An 18,062-nucleotide genomic window follows, 5' to 3' on the forward strand; every position below is an offset into this window, starting at 1 on the left:
CCAACACAACCGAAAAGGTGGGGAGGAGAAGAAAGGGATGAGTGTACACCAAGAGATCGTGGAGGGATGGAGTCCTCCAGCTCACCCTACGAGCAGCACATCAACCATATGATGTCAAATAACATCCATACATAACCTATAGCAGCTTGAACCCAGACTCACTTTTCCTTCTGCAGGCTCTCAATCTGTTCAGTCAGCACTTTCTCCTCCTGCTGCATGGCCGCTTGCTGCTGCTCTGTCACCTCCATCTCCATGGCTTCCTCGCTGCTCATGGTCTCCTCAGGGACATCTGACACGGAGGGCAAGCGCATGGTGACAGGAGATGTTGGGCTGGGGTAGGCGCCACGTCGCACGCGTCCTTTGCCCTGAAGAGAGACAACAGTGTCATCACTATCAGCCACGGTGATTTTGTAAACATCTCAGGTGCCAACCACACTTCTCTCCCAAGGAGCGAAGAAGACGGCCCCGGCCATTGCTCCTCAGTGTGCCACCGGCGGTTGCACCCAGGACCCTCCAAAATCTCACCCCAGGCTGGGAGAGGTACCAGCAGGACTCAACACATTGAAAGGGGTGAGGATGGAGGCGGTGAGGATGGAGGCAGTGAAGATGGTGCTGATGGACCAGCTGATGGACCAAGTGCAACTTGGACTTCAAAGCAAGCCCAGCTGGCAGCAGGATGGGTTTCTGCAAAGCCCACAGCCTGTGCGATGGGAAGATTGACCTGCCAGGTGGCCGTGTTGGCTTTGGGCAGGAGCATCACCAGGGCTTTGATTACAGGGCACCCAGCTCCTGTTTTATCGTTAGATCACGTCTCGCATCCTTCCCTTGCTCACCCTTGGTATTTTCTGAGCATCAGAAGGGTCTCCACTGACTCCTTAGGCAAATGGTAACTCACACCTAATCACGTTGCCCACGCTCTGATCTCATGTACACGAGATCCATAAACCAAGACCACCTCCAATGGTCCATTATAAGAAAATAAATGTTAATTTTTGCACCCACAGTTAAACAGGGAGATTTAATGCAGCGGTCCCTGCTGAAAAGCTCTGAAGAACCATCTTTTTTTTTTAATATTAAAACCAGCGATGGAAAAAGACTCAAACGGGGGTAGGAATGGAGGAATATTATACATGCAGCTGCTTTAACCTTTTGAGGACCAGCTCTATGGATCTGCTCCACAGAGTAGAAGAAAAAGATGGATTTTTTGGGATGAGGGACACCATGGACATTAAAAACTTTTTTTTTTTTTTTAATCTTAACTGTTATCGTAACCAGACACATCACATCATCTAAATTCAAGATCTTGAACCAACCAGGACTTAGGAGATGTCGAGCAGCCCATCACTTGCTGCCCTCCTCCTGACAACCATCCCCAGGATGAACCTGCATCTCCTTGCAGTTGAAGAGCTCATTGCAACACAGCTTTTCTCCCTGTAGGGCTATTTAAACCCTGCAGCTGGGGCAGGCCCGGGTCTCTCTGATTCCCTGTGTGCCTAGAGTAGGTTTGCAGGGTAAAGGAGCCTCCTTTTTTCCTTTAAAAGTGGTATTTGCTCCATTTTACCCCTTTCATCTTTTAACGTCACACCTCAGAGACCTTTCTCGAGCAGCAAAGCTGCTCCCGTGCCCTGGCGTTCTTCTGACGGCACCTTCTCACAGGGGCTCCTGAGCTGAAGCACAGCTTCAAACCCCCTGAGATCCCAAAGATCCCACTGGCTTGTGGACTTAGGCCCCTGCGAAATGGTATGCTTGCAAAACAGCGTCAGGGGAGCAGAGCTTGCATTTTGCTCTTCTCCATCTCCTTACCCTCACAGATCCTGAAGGATGGGGAGAAGCGCCATGGGCTGAACCTGGTAGGAAGGAAAAGAGCCCCACGAGCATTCCCAAAAACCTGCAGGCACTTTTCTTGTTCATCACAGTCTTGCTGGGAACTCAAACTCAAGATGGGATGGAGTTGGGGAATACAGGGGTTGCTCCCAATTCACACCTGGGTGTCCTGACCTTGAGTTCAAGGTGGTGGTGGTGCTCCTCCTCCAAGAAGGTGGAGGAGACCTTCGGATGCCTCGTGGTCTCCGAGGCATCTGAGCTGAGGGTTTTATCCACCATCTTGAGATACAGCAGGACTGTGAAAGCAACTTGATGCTGAAACGCATCCTGAGTGAGCACAAATTGGGGTGGGAAGGGAAGGGATAAGTCAAGTAAAGCAAAAAAGAGCACAGGATGGAAAAAGAGAGGAAAATAGAAAAAAAAAATGTAGGAAGGGGAAAAGGCGTGGAAAGTGGTTTTATGAGGAGCTGCGTGCAGGGATAGCCGAGCGCCAGCCATCCTGAACTCCTGCCACCTGGGGGACCTGCAGGAGAAACAGCGGCCCTGAGGAGTGGCATCCGCTCAGGGACGGGATGGGCAACGTCACGAACAATGGCCAGTGGGACGAGGCTGGAATGAGCGGCGGTGACAGACAACGGAGGGACGCGGTGGCTGGCGCAGGGCGCGCTGCAATTAATACATACCGGGATTGAACTGCGGGTTATGCTCATAAATCTAACTGCAATTAGTACGGGTTTCTGGATTAGAGAGGAGATGAAAAGGAAAGCAGAAGGTTAGAGTGCACATGCCATCGCCCCTCCAAAAAACCCGTTTTTGTTCATTTTTATGGGTTTTTTTTTGCCTTTTTTTTTTTTTTTAACTGGGATGAGCAGGGCAGCTCTGCAGCACCAGCCCCACAACCTCAGGAAGCCCCTGCTTGGATTTCATCCCCAAAAAAGCAGGAGCAATGTGTCCCTGAGTACCACAGTGGGCAGGTCCAAGCAGAGGGGCTACCTGGCTCCTTAGTCCAAGCCTGGCACAACCATGCTGTGCCAAGTTCGTCCCTCTCCCACAGCCCAACAAGCCAAGCACAGCGTGCATCTGCAGCCTGCCGGCCCCCCGAGAAGCATGGAAGCTCAATGAGATGGGTTTGAGGCTCCCAAAAAGGTGGTGCGGGAGCAGGGAGAGCCAGCCTTTGGGGAGCTCATTTTGGGTTCAGATAATGCCATTGAGCACAAAAAAACGATGGTCCAGGTCTCCCATGGGGCGATGTTGAGCCAGTCAATGAAAGGCTTGACTCAATCCAGGACCAAACAAGCTCAAATGAAGGTGGAAACGTTGACCAGGAGCATCTGAGCTGGAGCGACCACGTTTCCACAAACCGTTCCCACCTCCTCGTCCTTTGTATGACTCCCTGCAAAGGCGAGGAGCCACCACAGGGCTGATGATCCCTGTCCTGGGGGAGATGGCGTGGGAGGTTGTGAGGGGTTTGGGAGGCTGGAATAAGCAGGAGAAGATCAGGCAGGGTTGCTTCAGGGGCAAGGAGAGGACAGGAGGGAACAGAGACGACTTTGGAATCTCACCATTGATCTACGGATCAAGGAGAGGCGGCTCTTGGCTTTGTTCTCTGCGAACTCCAGGCTGTTGATGTCCTTGAGACGAGCCTTGTACTTGTTCATCTGCTCGATAATGATTAATTCTACGCATCTAAGGGGGAAAAAAACCCAAAAGAAGATAAAATGGGAGGATGAAATTATTTGATCTGAGCTGGCCCTGTCTTGCTCACAGATCTGCCCTGCTGGAAAGGCACGGGGGGAGAAAGGTCCACCTGGAAACACAAGGGTAGTGGAAATTCCCCCTAAAAAGAGTGACAACAGGCTACGAAGGAACTCAGACTAGAGAAATTAAAGACCCTCAAGGTTCCAACAGGAGAAACTCTCCCCCTTGAAGAGGAGTCAAGGAAATACAAACCTGGGAAAGGCAGATTGCTTCCAAGCCACAAATTCAGACTTGCTTGCACGCTGAGCTGTTTATTGCTGTCAGGAATGTGTTTGGGGGAAAAAATAATCCTTTCTGCATAATAAAATTAAAGGATGTACTATAGCTAAATTCTAAGGGAGAAGCTACAAAGAAATCTCACAGAAGGATGAGTGCTCCTACCAGCTGATGTCGAAGCACATTCTGGTCTTCAACAATTTTAATAGACTTACTGGAGGTAAAACCACCTCTTTCAGAAACCCATCCCTTCACTGGATGGTTTCCATTATCATCATTGTCTCCATTATCTATTTTTAAATCTATTTAATATGAGCCAGACTGAATTTGGGCAAGTGCTTCACTTTTTCTCTGTAAAATCTTTGAAATTATGTCAAATACCTTAAAGAAATCTAAGTACGCAATATTAATATTGCTGCAGACCAAACAAGATCACCTCCTCAAATAAAAAAGAAAAAATTAAGTAAGAATAAAGATCTGCTTGCCATAAATGGGATTAACAATAAAACCATGTCAGCACAAGCTCCACCTTTTCCTGCTGAGATGTGCTGGGCCAGAGTGCAAGTTGATCTGCTCTTGTGGATGCTCCATCGCTTTAAAAGCCCCATTCAACAAGGTCTTGGGGTCTGAGAGAATATGAAATATCTTCATGAAGATGCTTTTAATTTGTGTTTATATTTTCCATGCTAAAGCTCCCTATTCTTGAGCCATTTGACTGTACTAAGGGTTATCAAGATGTGAGCGGTGACATGGCGAAGGTTATGGAGCTGGATCACCCAGCACCACATTCTTACGTGGTTGTTTTACTGATGTCCTGGACGCTCTGCAGCGGGTCCGTCGTATCGGGGCAGCGGAGGATACAGGGAGCAAAGACGATAGCCAAGGCATTAGCTGACATTCGATTGGTCTCTTCTTGGAGGGCAATCCTGAAAAAAATAGGGACTTAGAGAGAAGTCAGAAGTGAAGGCACCTCCACTTCACCTCTTCCACATGGCCATGGAGAGAGGAGATGACACTTCTACAGTGCTATCTTGCTCTGCTAGCAAGTGTGCTGCCTGGCCTCGTCTTTGCTCTGCTCAATAGAGAAAGCCAAATGTGAAGACATCTCAGGTGTTCCCAAGGCAGGAAAACAACCAGCATTTTCCACCCAAACAACCTGTCCCTGCAGTGGCAAGAGGCACCACAGACCTGCAGGTACCACGAGCAACCAAAGCACTGCAGAGGTTGCTCATCAATACGAACATCATTTGGAGAAACAGCTCCGGGGCCACCTCCCAGGACACACGATGGACCTGAAAGCCCTTCCCTCTCCTTTGCCCACCTGCTTTCAGTCTTGGCTATTTCAGTACGACAGGATGTCTGAGCATCCTCCCCTTGCCTGTTGTCTGAAGCCGCCTCGGCCCAACGTACCTCACCAGGTGGAAGATGAGACGCTCCAAGGTGTTGAGATGGGTGCGGGAGAGCTGGTCGATGACCGAATACACTCCCCGCACTGTCTCCTTCCTCTCCTGGAGGCCTGCGGAGAAAGCACCAGTGTTTAGGGATGGCTTCTTCTTCTTTCTCGTATTTAAAATGATACCTTCTTAATGCTTGCTTACTTTTACTACTTAAAAGACAGATCTTCTGGCTAACATTTTGGGCTGAAATCTGCTGAACCACAATGCAAATGCGTGCCACCAAAGGTGAGACTTGAACTACTCGTGGCTTTGCATGAAAAAACCCTTATAGCCAAAAAATCAGACTTTGAAACCAGGTGAAAACGATTTGGCAAAATCAGCTGATTTGGGCCCAAGGAGTAAATAAAGAGTTCAGCACTAAAAGCGGCCACCATTTCCCCCTGTCAAAGGAACGGGACAGCAAAGGAGGCTCCTTACCCATTGCCCGCAGAAACTCCTCATAGAGCTCGAAGGTCATGAGAGGGTTGGGTAGATCTCGGAGCCACTGCTTGAACACACTGGCGATGACGTGGATGTTGTAGTCATCCAAATTCACATTATCTATGTCTGCATTCAGCAGTGGATTGAGGAGAAAGAATAAAAACAAGAGGCAATGATCAACGTGAAGCCATAAGTGAAGCCAGTGCATGGATAAGCTATTCTAGGATAGAAAATGTTCATGTGTCACCCCAAAACCACACTGCATTCAATGTCAAGAAATCCATCACCGATTTCAGCTTCATGTCTTAAAATCTGCATTTTCCAGGGCAAGTAACCTTAGGTGGGACCAGGATTTCTAAGGCAGTGTTTTCCCTCAACTAGAATGACTTTTTTCATGCATCACACCCAAAAAAGGATGAGTCAGTGACTTAAGAACAGATTTTAGTTGGAGATGTGAAAGTATCACTTGCATTTTCACAGCCTGCGATCAGGGACTGCTCCCTTGTTTCGCCCCAATGAAGCATCCCACCTTGCTGTTGCAGAGATTTTTCTCCCTGGGTGTTTTTTTTCCCATCCTTTTACCCGTATCGAGTCCTTGCCGCAGCTCCTTGATCTTGTTGGTGGACCCTGATTTTCTGTAAATGCCCTCTGTGTACAGCCCATGCATTTCAATGTAGTTGATGAGCTTCTCTACCAGCACTGGCACCGCTCGCTCCTCGCTGGTCAACCGGGAGAGCTCCACGCCAAACTGCCGAGATGAGAGCTCGGGGTCATACTGAAGAGGAAAAGGAAAAGGAAAAAAAGGGTTTTAAAATCCTTTTATAGGAAGCAATGGTGGCGCAGCGCTTGCATCCGACTGCTATTCAGACTTCTTCAGCTGACCCAGGTGACCTGCAAGTCTAATGAAGCCACATGCAATGGAGGACAGGACAGCCAATAATGTACATCTTGCAATGCTAGATCAGTCTCTGGGCATGCACCTTAAGTCATAAAAGTCTGAATGTTCTTTCTTTAACCATGCCACTGTGGTTATATTCTCAGCCTGGCAGAGCCAACGCAGATGGTGCTCCTCCACCTCCTGCCCTTCTGGCACCATCTCCAGGGATGATTTCACTGCTCAAAGAGGATGCAGAAAGCAGAACAGGTAAATCTGAGTCTCGGGTACTTAGATCAACTCGCAGCATTGGAAATTACAAAATGTCTGTGAACAAACCCAATGCCAAAATAAGGGCATGAAAAAACCCTCCATCTGTTGGGAAAGACCCTTTTGTCAGCTGCAACACTCACTGAAGATTTGATATTTGGCAAATTCAAATGTGAACAAAGTCCTCCCAAATGGGAAATTCAGGGTTGGAAAAGTCAAAAGACCTAAGAAAATTTTTACACGAATGCCTGGCCCCAGCAAAAGAAACACAAGAGATTGCAGCACATGCTGCAATCCAGTCTTCAGCAAGACGGTGGTGACCATGACATAGGTCACAGCTCCCCTTATAACCACTCCTGCATCTTTGTTTTTCCCATTCAATGTCATCCTTTCATCAATCTTGTCAACCTTATGAGATGATGTGGGGAAGATGCCCATGCTGTTTCATGCCCTAGGGAAAAAAAACATCCCAGGAACATCTGATCTCAGCTACCAGTTGAAATTCATCACCTGCTGTTCAACCAGCCTGCTTGGCTGCTAAAACCATCAGCAAATGCAATGCCACAAAACCCATGTGCTACTTTACTCAAGTCAAGTAGCTCTGAGATGAGGACCAAACAGGGGTGAAAGCAACTCTATGGCCATTGAGAGAGATGAGCTTGGCATTTGCTCAAGTTCACCATAGGTCTGGAGAAACAGATCCAGTCTGGGACAAGGCTAACAGTTACAAAATCACCATTGCCAGAAAATAAAGACCTCTTTCTTAAAGCATAATAGATGGTTTGTGGCTCCCTGTTGCTGAAAACAACCCGAAAAACATTAACCCACCAAGCACAGACAAGCCAGAGCCTTCCTAGAGAAGGACCTCCAACTGCCCAAGTGGAAAGCTACCGTGGAGACATGGTGAACTCGCTTCCTTGGGTACAGCACAAAAACTTCCTTGTGCAGAGAAACCCCAAGAAATGAGAAGGCTGCAAGCATCTCTGAGCTTCTCTGAAAAAAAATAACCAGAGATCCCATTGAACTTCCCGGATCTGTAGAGCAGAAACTCACATGAGGTGTTTCCAACTCATGCAGAAATACTGCCAGAAAGGGAAAGAGCGCAGCAAAAATACTATATTATCAAAGCAAATATATTCAAATATATCTATTGAATGTATATATTCACATTATTTCTTGGGAAAAATGTAATCATGCAGCTTTACGGAGGCTGTATGATTATGGAGGCTGCTCTTCCCCAGGAAGCCTCCCAGGGAGCTGATAAAGCTTTGCACACATTATTATCCTGGCTATATTATCCTTTTTTTGGGCACAAAATAAACTTAAAAGAAAAACAAACACTAAATCTTGATGATTCATTGTTAGCCAGGGCAACATGCTGCACTCATTCACTGTCCTCCATACTCTTAAACCCAGCAAACAATATCTAATTCACCTCTAAGGAGCACGGTCAGGGCTTGAGCATCCTCCACCCACCCTTCCTTGCTCAGCTGTAGTGCTGCCATTGTTTGGGGACCACACTGTGAGCTTGAGCAGGGACCAGCAGGGTTAACAGTAACTCGTATTTCCAAGAATAACCCCACATTTAAGAATAACCCCACATTTCCAAGTCCTTAAAAGCTATAAAACAAGGCAGCTTTCTATTATTCAGCATGGTTACAAGACAGGGAGCATCACTGCAACATCTGCATCACGACTGGGCAGATATATAGTGATGCATTGCTGCATTACTCCCAAAATACATGCAAACACCGAAGCACTGGTCGAAGAGACCTCCAGGGATCTCTGCCCCAAGCTCCTGCTCAAAGGAGGGTTATTGCCAGCATTATATCAAGTTCTGTGCCTGCAAGTATTTTTTTATACAAGCCTGGGATCGCTGTCTGAAAGGTATTTAATGAAAGAAAAGGAACGAGAGACATTTACCTTTTTGGAGCACTTGGTCGTGGTTTTAAGACAGCACTTCTTGTGACAAGCATATTTACATACTGCAATGAAGAAAAATAGTATTTAATAATCTAGAAAGTCAGATAATTGGAAAAATATTAATTAATATGAATTAAGTAGCTCCTCTCAGGACTAGCAGGTCAAAAGCATGTCAAATTTGCAGTTCCCCGGGGCTAAGTCTATATTAGATCCACTCAAACAAAAAAAAAATGAAGCTGTTAATTTTAAAGGTCCTGTATTTAAGTCCCTGAAACATTAAAATCCCTGATAGATCAACTCGGAAAATAATTCATGAGTCATTCTGAGCTATCAGACACGAATACCCTCAAAGAGGTTGGAAATAGCATGTAATTTGTATTCTTCCTGCACTGGACATCAGCCTGAAATACCCCAGGGTTGATACTTCCAACCTAATCAAAGAAATGTTGGAAAAATCAAAGTGATGGATCAACCTTTCCCATCAGTCCTCCTCCATTTTCCCAATCTCCCCAAAAATTCACGTGCCTGGAGGGCAAATAGGCTAAGCTGAATGAATTCGCCATGGTCATGAGATCCATAGGCATCCTATGGGCTGAAGCCGTAGGGTACGTTTGCCATACCTGACTCTACCGCCCTTCTTACCATGACACTTAAATATGGTTTGACCTTATGGAATGACCGTAAGACCCTATGGGATAAGACTTGTAATGCAAAGCTCCCACGCACAAAACTAACTGTACCATGAGGACTGGAAGGACTGCTGGGATGGACCTACTAGTTAAGTTCAGAAACCCTTAGTATCTGTCCCAGAAGCTCTTATAATGTGAAAAAACCCAAATTATTTGAGAGTGGGGTTACAGGAAACAGCAGCAAACATCTTTCAGAGCCCCAAAACTCATGACTGTGATACAAGCACATGACAAAAGGGGCAAAGAGAGCATGCTCACATTTACAAACAGAAGCCCTGTCCATTATCCAGATCAAGGAGGAACAATATTCACAGTAGGTGGGGATGCTGTACTGGGTCGCCTTAAAAATGTGACCGTTGTGCTCTTCCACCTGCAACGAAAAAGATTGGGTGGTGAGAAAAAAGAGATAGGTAAAGATTTTGCTGCAAAATGGGGAGATGAACACAGTCAGCTGTCCAACTTTTAGCTGTTATTTGCTATTTTTGTTTCCTTTTCAGCCCAATAACCCTGTAAGCAACCCAGACATCCAGCCGGTATGTGAACAAACTGTCATGCAAGCAGGTTAGAAACTGCATTTGACTGAGGTTGGCTGGTCAACCTTTCCATGTTAAGAAGGTGTTCTATGCATCCATGACCCCTTTTTGTTCTGCATCTGCATCCTTCCTAGTACTATCATATCCTTAAAGAAAAAAGGAGATGTAATCTCCTACATCTCTGACATTAGAGATGTAAAACACACACTATAAGTTTATGCAGAAATCCAGAACAACATTTTCTGTTTTGCTCTCAGTTCTTCTATAATAACTCCTGACATTACATGTACTGTCTTGACTGATGCAGGACACGTTTTCAGAGGACAACCTACATCGATCCTTGAGCAAGCAAACCAAATCCACCTTGCCCATCTTTCTAGCACTTCCTTTCACAGCTGCACGTTCATTACAGTCCAGATCTCGGCACAGGACACATCATGAGCAGGTCTCTTATCACTCGTCATTCTGGCCACAAGGACATTAATTTTTTAATGCACAGGCACAGAGTGCTCAACTCACCACATCCACTTCCTTTTTTCTTCTCTTTTTTCGTTCCGTTTTTGGCACCTGGTAATAGAAAGAGATTTAAGCATATTTACGGGCAATTTCCCCAGGTAAAGTGTACAGAGGGCTAATATCTAACTTTGCCCACTGCTTTCCAGCCCCATCCTCCAGTGCACCTGCAGCCCCAGAAGAGTCACTTCAGAAAACTCTCCTGCGGATCACCCTGTTTTCAGAAATCCCCTGGACAACTGTCCCCATTTTCATCTCAGAGTTGGGATTAGCTGCTCTGCCTCCAAGTTCAGCATTAGTGACCTAAAGATCTCCCATCTCATGCAAGACACCCAAGGAGGACGTGGCACAGCACTGCAGCCTGAGCTGATGCTCAGCCTGCTCAGAAGAAAACCTGCCTGGACAGGAGCCTGGGGAGGACTTGGAGCAGAAGAGCCAGAAGATGGATTATTTGGACAATAAACAGAATCTCCCAAGCCCGGCCTGAGACCCGGTGGTTCTCCTTGCAGACAACAAGGAGCAGAAAGCGAGAAGCCCAGGTTTGTGAAAGGCACACTGCAAGCTCTGACTGCTTTAAAAACTCTAGCTAGACCCCGAGGACAGCCACTGCCCATGTCCCCTTCTGCAACCCAACCAATGGTCAAGTATGTGGTCACCTGGGAAGAGGTCAAGAGACAAGGAAAGCATCTCTCTCTTTCACTTTCTGTCAAAGACTGAAAAAAAACCCCAAAACTAAAAAGGAAGCACCAGGAGCTGCCTTTCCAACTATCCATAGATGGTTGCAGTTTTGCCATGGAGACAACATCTACACGTTGGCATTGGCCAAGGCCCAGCTCAGTCCAGATGTGAACTGGGATTTGCTGAGCCCAGTGAAACACAATCAATGAATCGCGCCTTGCATGCCAGTTTATGTTGTCCACATCAGCCTAAAGCAGAGGAGAAGACAACAGAGGTTCCCATGTGTCTACGAAGAGTACGACCCCGCAGAAAGACAGTTCCCAAATCTTCAAGGGACTTAAGAAATCTGATGACTACCTTCACCGCAGTGTAGTCCAGGGGTTTGTACTCTATCATGTATTCATCCAGGAAGACTTTGAAGGTATTGACCCAGACTTTAACTGGAGACTCACTCCAGTCCCTCTGCTCAAGCCTCATGGTCTTCTCCAGAATCTGCTCGAATAAGGCGTACAGGTCCTTATAGCGGATGCTTTTCCCATCATCCATCTTTTATGGAAACAGAAGCAAAAAGAAAAGGGATTTTTATACACCCCCAGATTGCCTGTTCTGCTCCAGACAATTATTTCAGCCCGACCGGCTTCCAAACGCTTGGGGAAAGTCCAAGTATGATTAAAAGAAGGAAAAAAGAATGATCTAATAGAGAGTTGGTTCATGATCTTTCACAGGATGGCTTCTCAGTGCACAGAGCAGGAGGACGTTAAATGCCAGCTCAAATCTTAGAGGGAACTTTTTGTACAATCTGGGCAATAAAATAGCTTTTTTTGATCACTGTGATCACTAAGCCATAGTGATCATTGCTCAGATTGAGAAGTAGCAGAAGAGCAGAGCTCCACATTGCTCAGACGTCCACCACTCACAAATTTAACTCAAAGGTTTCCAGGCACTTTGGGTGGCAAATAGGAGTTTATTGACTTACTGTCATCTCCCATTTGACTGGGAGCAAGCTGTAATAAGGAGACCAGAAATCTCCTCTCAAGGAGGAAGAGTTTAGTCCAAATTTACAGCTCATGGGAATACAAAGGAAGAACATCCATCCTTTGGGATGAGCAGACCAGGAATGGAAGGTTCAGCAACATCTCCATGACCAGGAGGACCCAGAGCATCTCATTTCTTCTGGAAGTTCTCATCTGTCATCCGGTCACTTACCGCCAAGGCTGAGGAGTAAAAGCTGAAGATGTTTTGTCGGAATTCCTTCAGCGCTTTCTTGAACACGACATCCACCAGCGTGTCCTTCTTGCTGTCCTCATTATCCAGTTCATTCATCTGGGAAACCAAAGGGGTTTATGCACACATGCCACTTTTGCTGTGGCAGAGCACTGCATGAGATGAAGCAGCACTGATGAGCAGCTGCTCCACCACCAGCAGACAATGTTAATAATGATTACAAGGTGGTTTCTCCTGCATGCAAACTAGAAAAACAAGCACTTCCCCCCAGCCTTCAACTCCTGCCCTCCTGGGTCACCCATTTCTGATGCCACCAGGGGCAACTCAAAGCAATGGAAGCACCGAAGCTGCTGTGCCTGTGCAGAACAACTGCACTGTGCATGCATAGCGTGCCTATCTTTTCTCCCAAGCCTGCCCTGGTGCGTGCTCTGCACTCTTAGATGAATTATCAGTACTGCTACTGCTGCCCCCAGGATAATTTTGGCTTTGTTGTCTCTGTCCGCTCTTTTAGCTCTCTGATGATTTATCTGAAGCAGTGAGGACAGGAGTTACCTTTTTCAGAAGAAACTCATCCATGCTCTTCAAGTCACTGGCACTGGTTATGATCTGCAGCGAGTCATTCTGCCACTGTACAGGCTCCAGAGCCACGTTGCTGATCTTGACACTGCGCTTGCGTTTTACTTTGGGAGAGGGCTCCTTGTTCTCCTTAAACTCCCGACGGTAGATACCAGACAGCTCGGGACTCCGTGGAGGGGTCAGGTGGTGAGGACCCAACTCTATGGGTGATAATTAAAAAGGGAGAAAGAGATTGAAAAGCAGATTAGTTAACAAATGCTGTTTCCCAAGTTCCACCTATGGCCTGGAAGAGCAGCCTGGTTACTTCTTGGGTAGTAATAAAAATCTATGGCTCTTGATGAACTCTCAATAAGTAAAAAACATCAAGTGTAACCTTCCAGAGCAAGAACACAGCAGGGTAACAGGGTGTTCTGCCACTAAAATAAGGAGATGGGCATTGGAATAAATCTGCGGAAGCAAAAATCAGTGTGGTACTCATAGGAAGATTAAGTATCATTTCTCCTTCGGTCATTTCCTCCATCAAGAGGGGAAACATCTGTCCATGTCCAGACAGCTGCCGGGAGGATTAGCAACATAGAATTCCTCGAGACCTGTTTTGGATCCCATCCTCTAACCTACTCGCCATCATTTTGGGTTGATGCCATCCATGAATTCAAGGGACGTGAACCAGCACGGACATTCAATTTGTGCTGTTTCCCAACCCGTTTTCCCACAGCAGTTTCAGCTAGACCACACCATCGTATAGGATACTCCTGTTTACAGATACCCTAACCCTATAGATAAGCCAACCTTTCTTGGTTCTATATCATTACTCAAGCCCATATATACTGGGCTATGCTTAGTTGTAGCATAAAGCCAGATCTAAGCTAGCTTTTCCCTCTGCCATGACAACGAACACAATTTCTCTGCTCCTTACAACACTGGCAGTATGCTACCCCACTACTTACCTTCGCGAAGCTGCAAGCCAGGAATCACCTCCCTGCCGGGGGCTTCTTGCTCTGCATACAGCTCCAGCAGCTCAGACTGGGTAGCAAGCTTCTCCCGTGCGGTCTTCTTCTCCCCCTGCTTTCCCTTCACCCAGAACCTCATCTTGGCTCGCTGAGGCCTGGAAATAATTTGTGGAAAGAGGAATTGCCTTAACTAGGAAAATGTCCTTCTATCCAAAACTACCCCAAATCTCCCAGACCGTCATGGTGTTTGAGGAGGAGTTAAGTCCACACAACTTCTACCATGGAAACCAGGCTACGCATCCTCAGGAAAGGCAAGAAACTCAAGTTTCACCCATGCAATTGGGTGGTTTGGGATGGGACATCCAGCACACGGTGTCAAAACTTTACTATGATATGAGCAGGATGCCTCTTCTAATTGGGCATGTCCACAGTCACATAGGAAAGATGGGAGGAGTAACTCATGTGCGTCAGTGGATCTCCAAAGAAGCCGGGGTGGTTCAGCAAGGTGATGGAAACCAAGATGAACACAGGAGGGACTCATCTCCCATCTCCAGCCACGTTTCCTACCTCCCATCCGGAGCCAGGCTCTTCTGTGCGGCTGCCAGCTTCCCGATCTCCCCCTGAGACATGGTTTTGTGCAGTTTCGTTTGGCCTTCCCCAGAGGTGAGTCGCTGCACTGTCTGTAATGATTCCAAGCACGAAGTGTTTAAAAATGAGACAGCTCTTGGGATGCCAGCTGATTATTTTCTTCCTAGCAAAAATTAGCTATTTTGTCTGTTATCTCTTTATTTCTATCTGCCTACAGGTGAAAGCCTACAGTCCTGTTGAGCTAGCTACAACTAAAGAAATATTTTAACAGCTCCTAAAAGAGAAAGGCATTTCCCTTGCTCCAACTCTATGCTGAGGTCCAACCTTCTTTCTCCTTGAGCAACCAATGATGAAAATCTGTGTGCACCAAGCCACGGGTCCTCATCACCCAGCTTGCACAACTGCTCCACCACCTTGGTCTGGGCAGCCCAGCTCTCCATCCCAGAATAGCCACGTTAGCCACAATTGTTAACCACAAGAAAGTGATTTGTGGTGCTCCTAGCACCAAAGGAACCCTCAACCACATGGATATGTCCCAGCAGAGTCTCTTCCTCCGTCGCTCGTTGAGGCCTTTGCAGAAAAGAAGTCCAAAGTCTTTGTGCCAAGGACATGTTAAAATTAAGCCTTTAGAAATAAAAATGTTTAAAATGTCCTGGGATCGCTTGTAAGGATGAAATGAATTTGCAACAATTCAACCTAACACGATTCCATGAAATAGCCCAGAGATATACTTGCTGTATTTAAAAAAAAATAGCAATTTTTGTACTTTTTTTCCAATTTCAGCTGTGATTTTGGAGGTTGACTCCTGGAGGAGATACTTTTGGCATGAGGAAAGCAGGAAATCAGGTTGTATGTAAGGATTCAGAAGATGATGGTCAAACACCTCTTGTAGCTTTCCCATCACCTAAATGTCTCAACTGAATGCACTGTGTTTTTAAGCATTTCCTTTTCTTCTATTAAAAATATTTCAAATAAAATTATATAAAACATGGGCTGTAGGGGAGTCATATTTACTCTCTTTGAATGTCTTATTTTTCACCCCTGGACTAACCTTCCTACCAGCCACGAGATGGCAGCACATAAGGCAAAATTGCCACTGGGAAAGACACTGCCTAAACCATCAAAGTGTTTCCTGTTCCTGTCGCTCTTACATTGAGGTGGTGATCACACATGAATTGCAGATGGATACTGGGAAAAAAAAGCCCTCAAAACCCATAAAAGTAATTTCCATCCAGCCCAAACTTACTACTTGTTTTAAAAAATGACCTATTAAAATATTTGCCCCCATGATACAGTTTTGTTCTTGAGTAATTTCAACCTTTTAATCACTTCCAGTGCTCTGTTTAAAAGAAGAAGAAGAAAAAAAAAGTATTCTGTGGGGGCATTTACTCAATTTTTTTCTATTTCAAAGCCACTTAAAGCACATTGGTATGTGCTGACCGTGGCAGGCAGGCTAAGGGGATTGCTGGCGCAATGCAGAGGTTGCAGAAGACTTTGAGTCAAAAACATCTGTAATGCACTTTTTAGACAAAACTGGAAGAAGGATTTTCTACCATTACTACCACCATCTCTTTCAGCTCTGCCCCAGTTCTTGACCTACTATAGTTCCGTGTTTCCTCTACTATCACAGCAATGTCTCCAGGTTTTGAAAATAAGGACTAAAAGGCATTTTTGGCATGAGATCCATCTATTTGAGGGACTCCTCCAAGAAGCCATGATGGGCAAGGTCCTCATCTGGATGGAAAGCCTCAGATGCCAAGACAAGCCTCTGCACCAGAAAATCCCCAGTCAGGAAACACCAGAAAGCACCACACGCACGCAAATGGCAGTAGCAAGGGGGTCTGGAGCTGTCTCCTGGATGAAGAGGAAAAAGTGCAATGCTCCCTCTGACTTAGGACAAGAGATCTATTTCATTGCTGGCTCTTCAGGCATGCTTAGGATCAGCTGGTGACAGATATTTGGACTGTTTGTCAATTCGTGGCTTTAGTATGGAGGTTGGAGCTAAACCACTGCTTCGTTATCCAAGACCCTCTCTCTAAAAGCCTCTGCTGAAGGAGAATGTATTCAGAAGATGCTTCTGGTGTGGTTTCTCTAACCAAGGCTTTCTATTTATCTGCTGCAGGAAAGCTCTCCAGGCTTAGGTGCAAAACAGGAGTGGTATCCATATGTGTTGACCACAGCCAGGAGCTCTTCCTCCCATCTGTACTTGTCTCACTGCAAGCCAAGTTAATCCTCAGCTAATCACTAGCTAAAAAGCTCAAGCAACCTTTGAAGGCCTTAAAGGCCTTCAGCAGCCACCTTATATACTGGTGCACCTTGGGCTTCAGCTCAGGCTGAAGATGTTCTTGGTCTTTGCTGCTCTGGGATATACCAGAATTAGGTCAGGAACATGGGTTTCTGGTGGACCGCTACTTACCAGCTGGTGATACACAATCATTGACTTGACGGTCAAGAAACCAATGGGCATGACGGGCAGGTTCCCACCAGGGCCGCTGGTGAGCCACCACATGCTCAACTTCACAAGGTCACACATAATCTCTCTTTCATCTATCCAGCAGCCCTTGGCCACTGAGCAGTGCATTAAAAGAGGGTTTTTTGGAGATGCGTAGCTGGGGGCTGGAGCTGTATGAATAAGCTATTCAGTAGCACAGAAACCAGCCCGCACATGGCAGATGTCTGACTCGTCTTCATGTGAACATCACAAGACACAACAAATATGCCTACATAGGCATCTATCTACTTGAGCTTGTACCCAAACCAACACGCACCAGTATTGCTCTATCATAGGCTGCTTCATTTGCAACAACCAGGCTCTGCTAACAAATATGAATAAGCTGTCCCTAAATTTTGCTACTTGTGGCAATCCTGACCCAGAGAAGCCACAAGCCAAAGGGCTGGTCCCAAACCTGCAATACAGAATACAGATGGAAACGCTGTACACGTTGTCAGGACATACAGACATAGGGTATCGCTGAGCACGCAACTTCATGGGTAGCGTTTGCTAGAAAGCAGAACTCAACCACACAAGGGGTGAAAGTGCTGACCACCAGTTAGAGCTAGTGATGGAGAGCAGAGGAGAAGAGGGATACAGGAGAGACGAGAGACAGTTGGCACCTACTACTACTTGCATGCAGTGAGAGCTGTTAAACCAGGTGAGCATAGAATCATAGAATCATGGAATGTCCTGAGTTGGAAGGGACCCACAAGGATCATCGAGTCCAACTCCAGAGTCCCAAGGAGCATTTCTAAAGAGTGGGATGAGCCAGGTCCCTTCCCAAGGATGGAGCTTGCCAAGCGCCTTTCGCATCCCAGCGGGAAAGATTTCTATGGCTAAAAAACCCCTAACAGTTTGTAAGAGGGTAACCTCCAGGAACACAGCATGGCACACTGGGTATGGCGCGGCCCCTCATCCAGGGCTTTCATCAGGCTATGTAAAATACTACATTTTGCTACATAAAATTCTCCCTTTCCTGATCCCCAAGCAGGGAGATGTGCTAAGACGCAGTCAAGTGAGCTCAGTTCATAGAGCCACGTCTTTCAATCAGGTTTTGAGTATTCCTGGCTCAAAA

At 46.4% G+C, this 18,062-nt stretch overlaps 1 protein-coding gene across 8 annotated transcripts in view; it reads right to left on the reverse strand.

Moving 5' to 3' along the window:
- MYO9A (myosin IXA) overlaps window positions 1-18,062 on the reverse strand; it is a 186,014-nt gene that overhangs the window by 1,633 nt on the left and 166,319 nt on the right. For 7 of the 8 annotated variants that reach the window (XM_087743837.1, XM_087743839.1, XM_087743835.1 and 4 more), the window contains 15 exons: window positions 14,473-14,585; window positions 13,903-14,060; window positions 12,932-13,155; window positions 12,362-12,478; window positions 11,513-11,701; window positions 10,484-10,531; window positions 9,690-9,801; window positions 8,743-8,804; window positions 6,258-6,450; window positions 5,673-5,801; window positions 5,209-5,314; window positions 4,593-4,724; window positions 3,387-3,510; window positions 2,508-2,561; window positions 163-365 (listed from right to left, as the gene is read on the reverse strand). In XM_087743837.1, the coding sequence (XP_087599963.1) occupies window positions 163-365; window positions 2,508-2,561; window positions 3,387-3,510; window positions 4,593-4,724; window positions 5,209-5,314; window positions 5,673-5,801; window positions 6,258-6,450; window positions 8,743-8,804; window positions 9,690-9,801; window positions 10,484-10,531; window positions 11,513-11,701; window positions 12,362-12,478; window positions 12,932-13,155; window positions 13,903-14,060; window positions 14,473-14,585 (1,964 nt within the window). The remainder of the gene's footprint in view (window positions 1-162; window positions 366-2,507; window positions 2,562-3,386; window positions 3,511-4,592; window positions 4,725-5,208; window positions 5,315-5,672; window positions 5,802-6,257; window positions 6,451-8,742; window positions 8,805-9,689; window positions 9,802-10,483; window positions 10,532-11,512; window positions 11,702-12,361; window positions 12,479-12,931; window positions 13,156-13,902; window positions 14,061-14,472; window positions 14,586-18,062) is intronic. The other variant, XM_087743836.1, reaches the window with a different exon arrangement.

The sequence above is a fragment of the Nipponia nippon genome, unplaced genomic scaffold, assembly GCF_047370975.1.
Source record: "Nipponia nippon isolate SJK-2023a ecotype South Korea unplaced genomic scaffold, ASM4737097v1 scaffold_9, whole genome shotgun sequence".
Classification (NCBI taxonomy): domain Eukaryota; kingdom Metazoa; phylum Chordata; class Aves; order Pelecaniformes; family Threskiornithidae; genus Nipponia; species Nipponia nippon.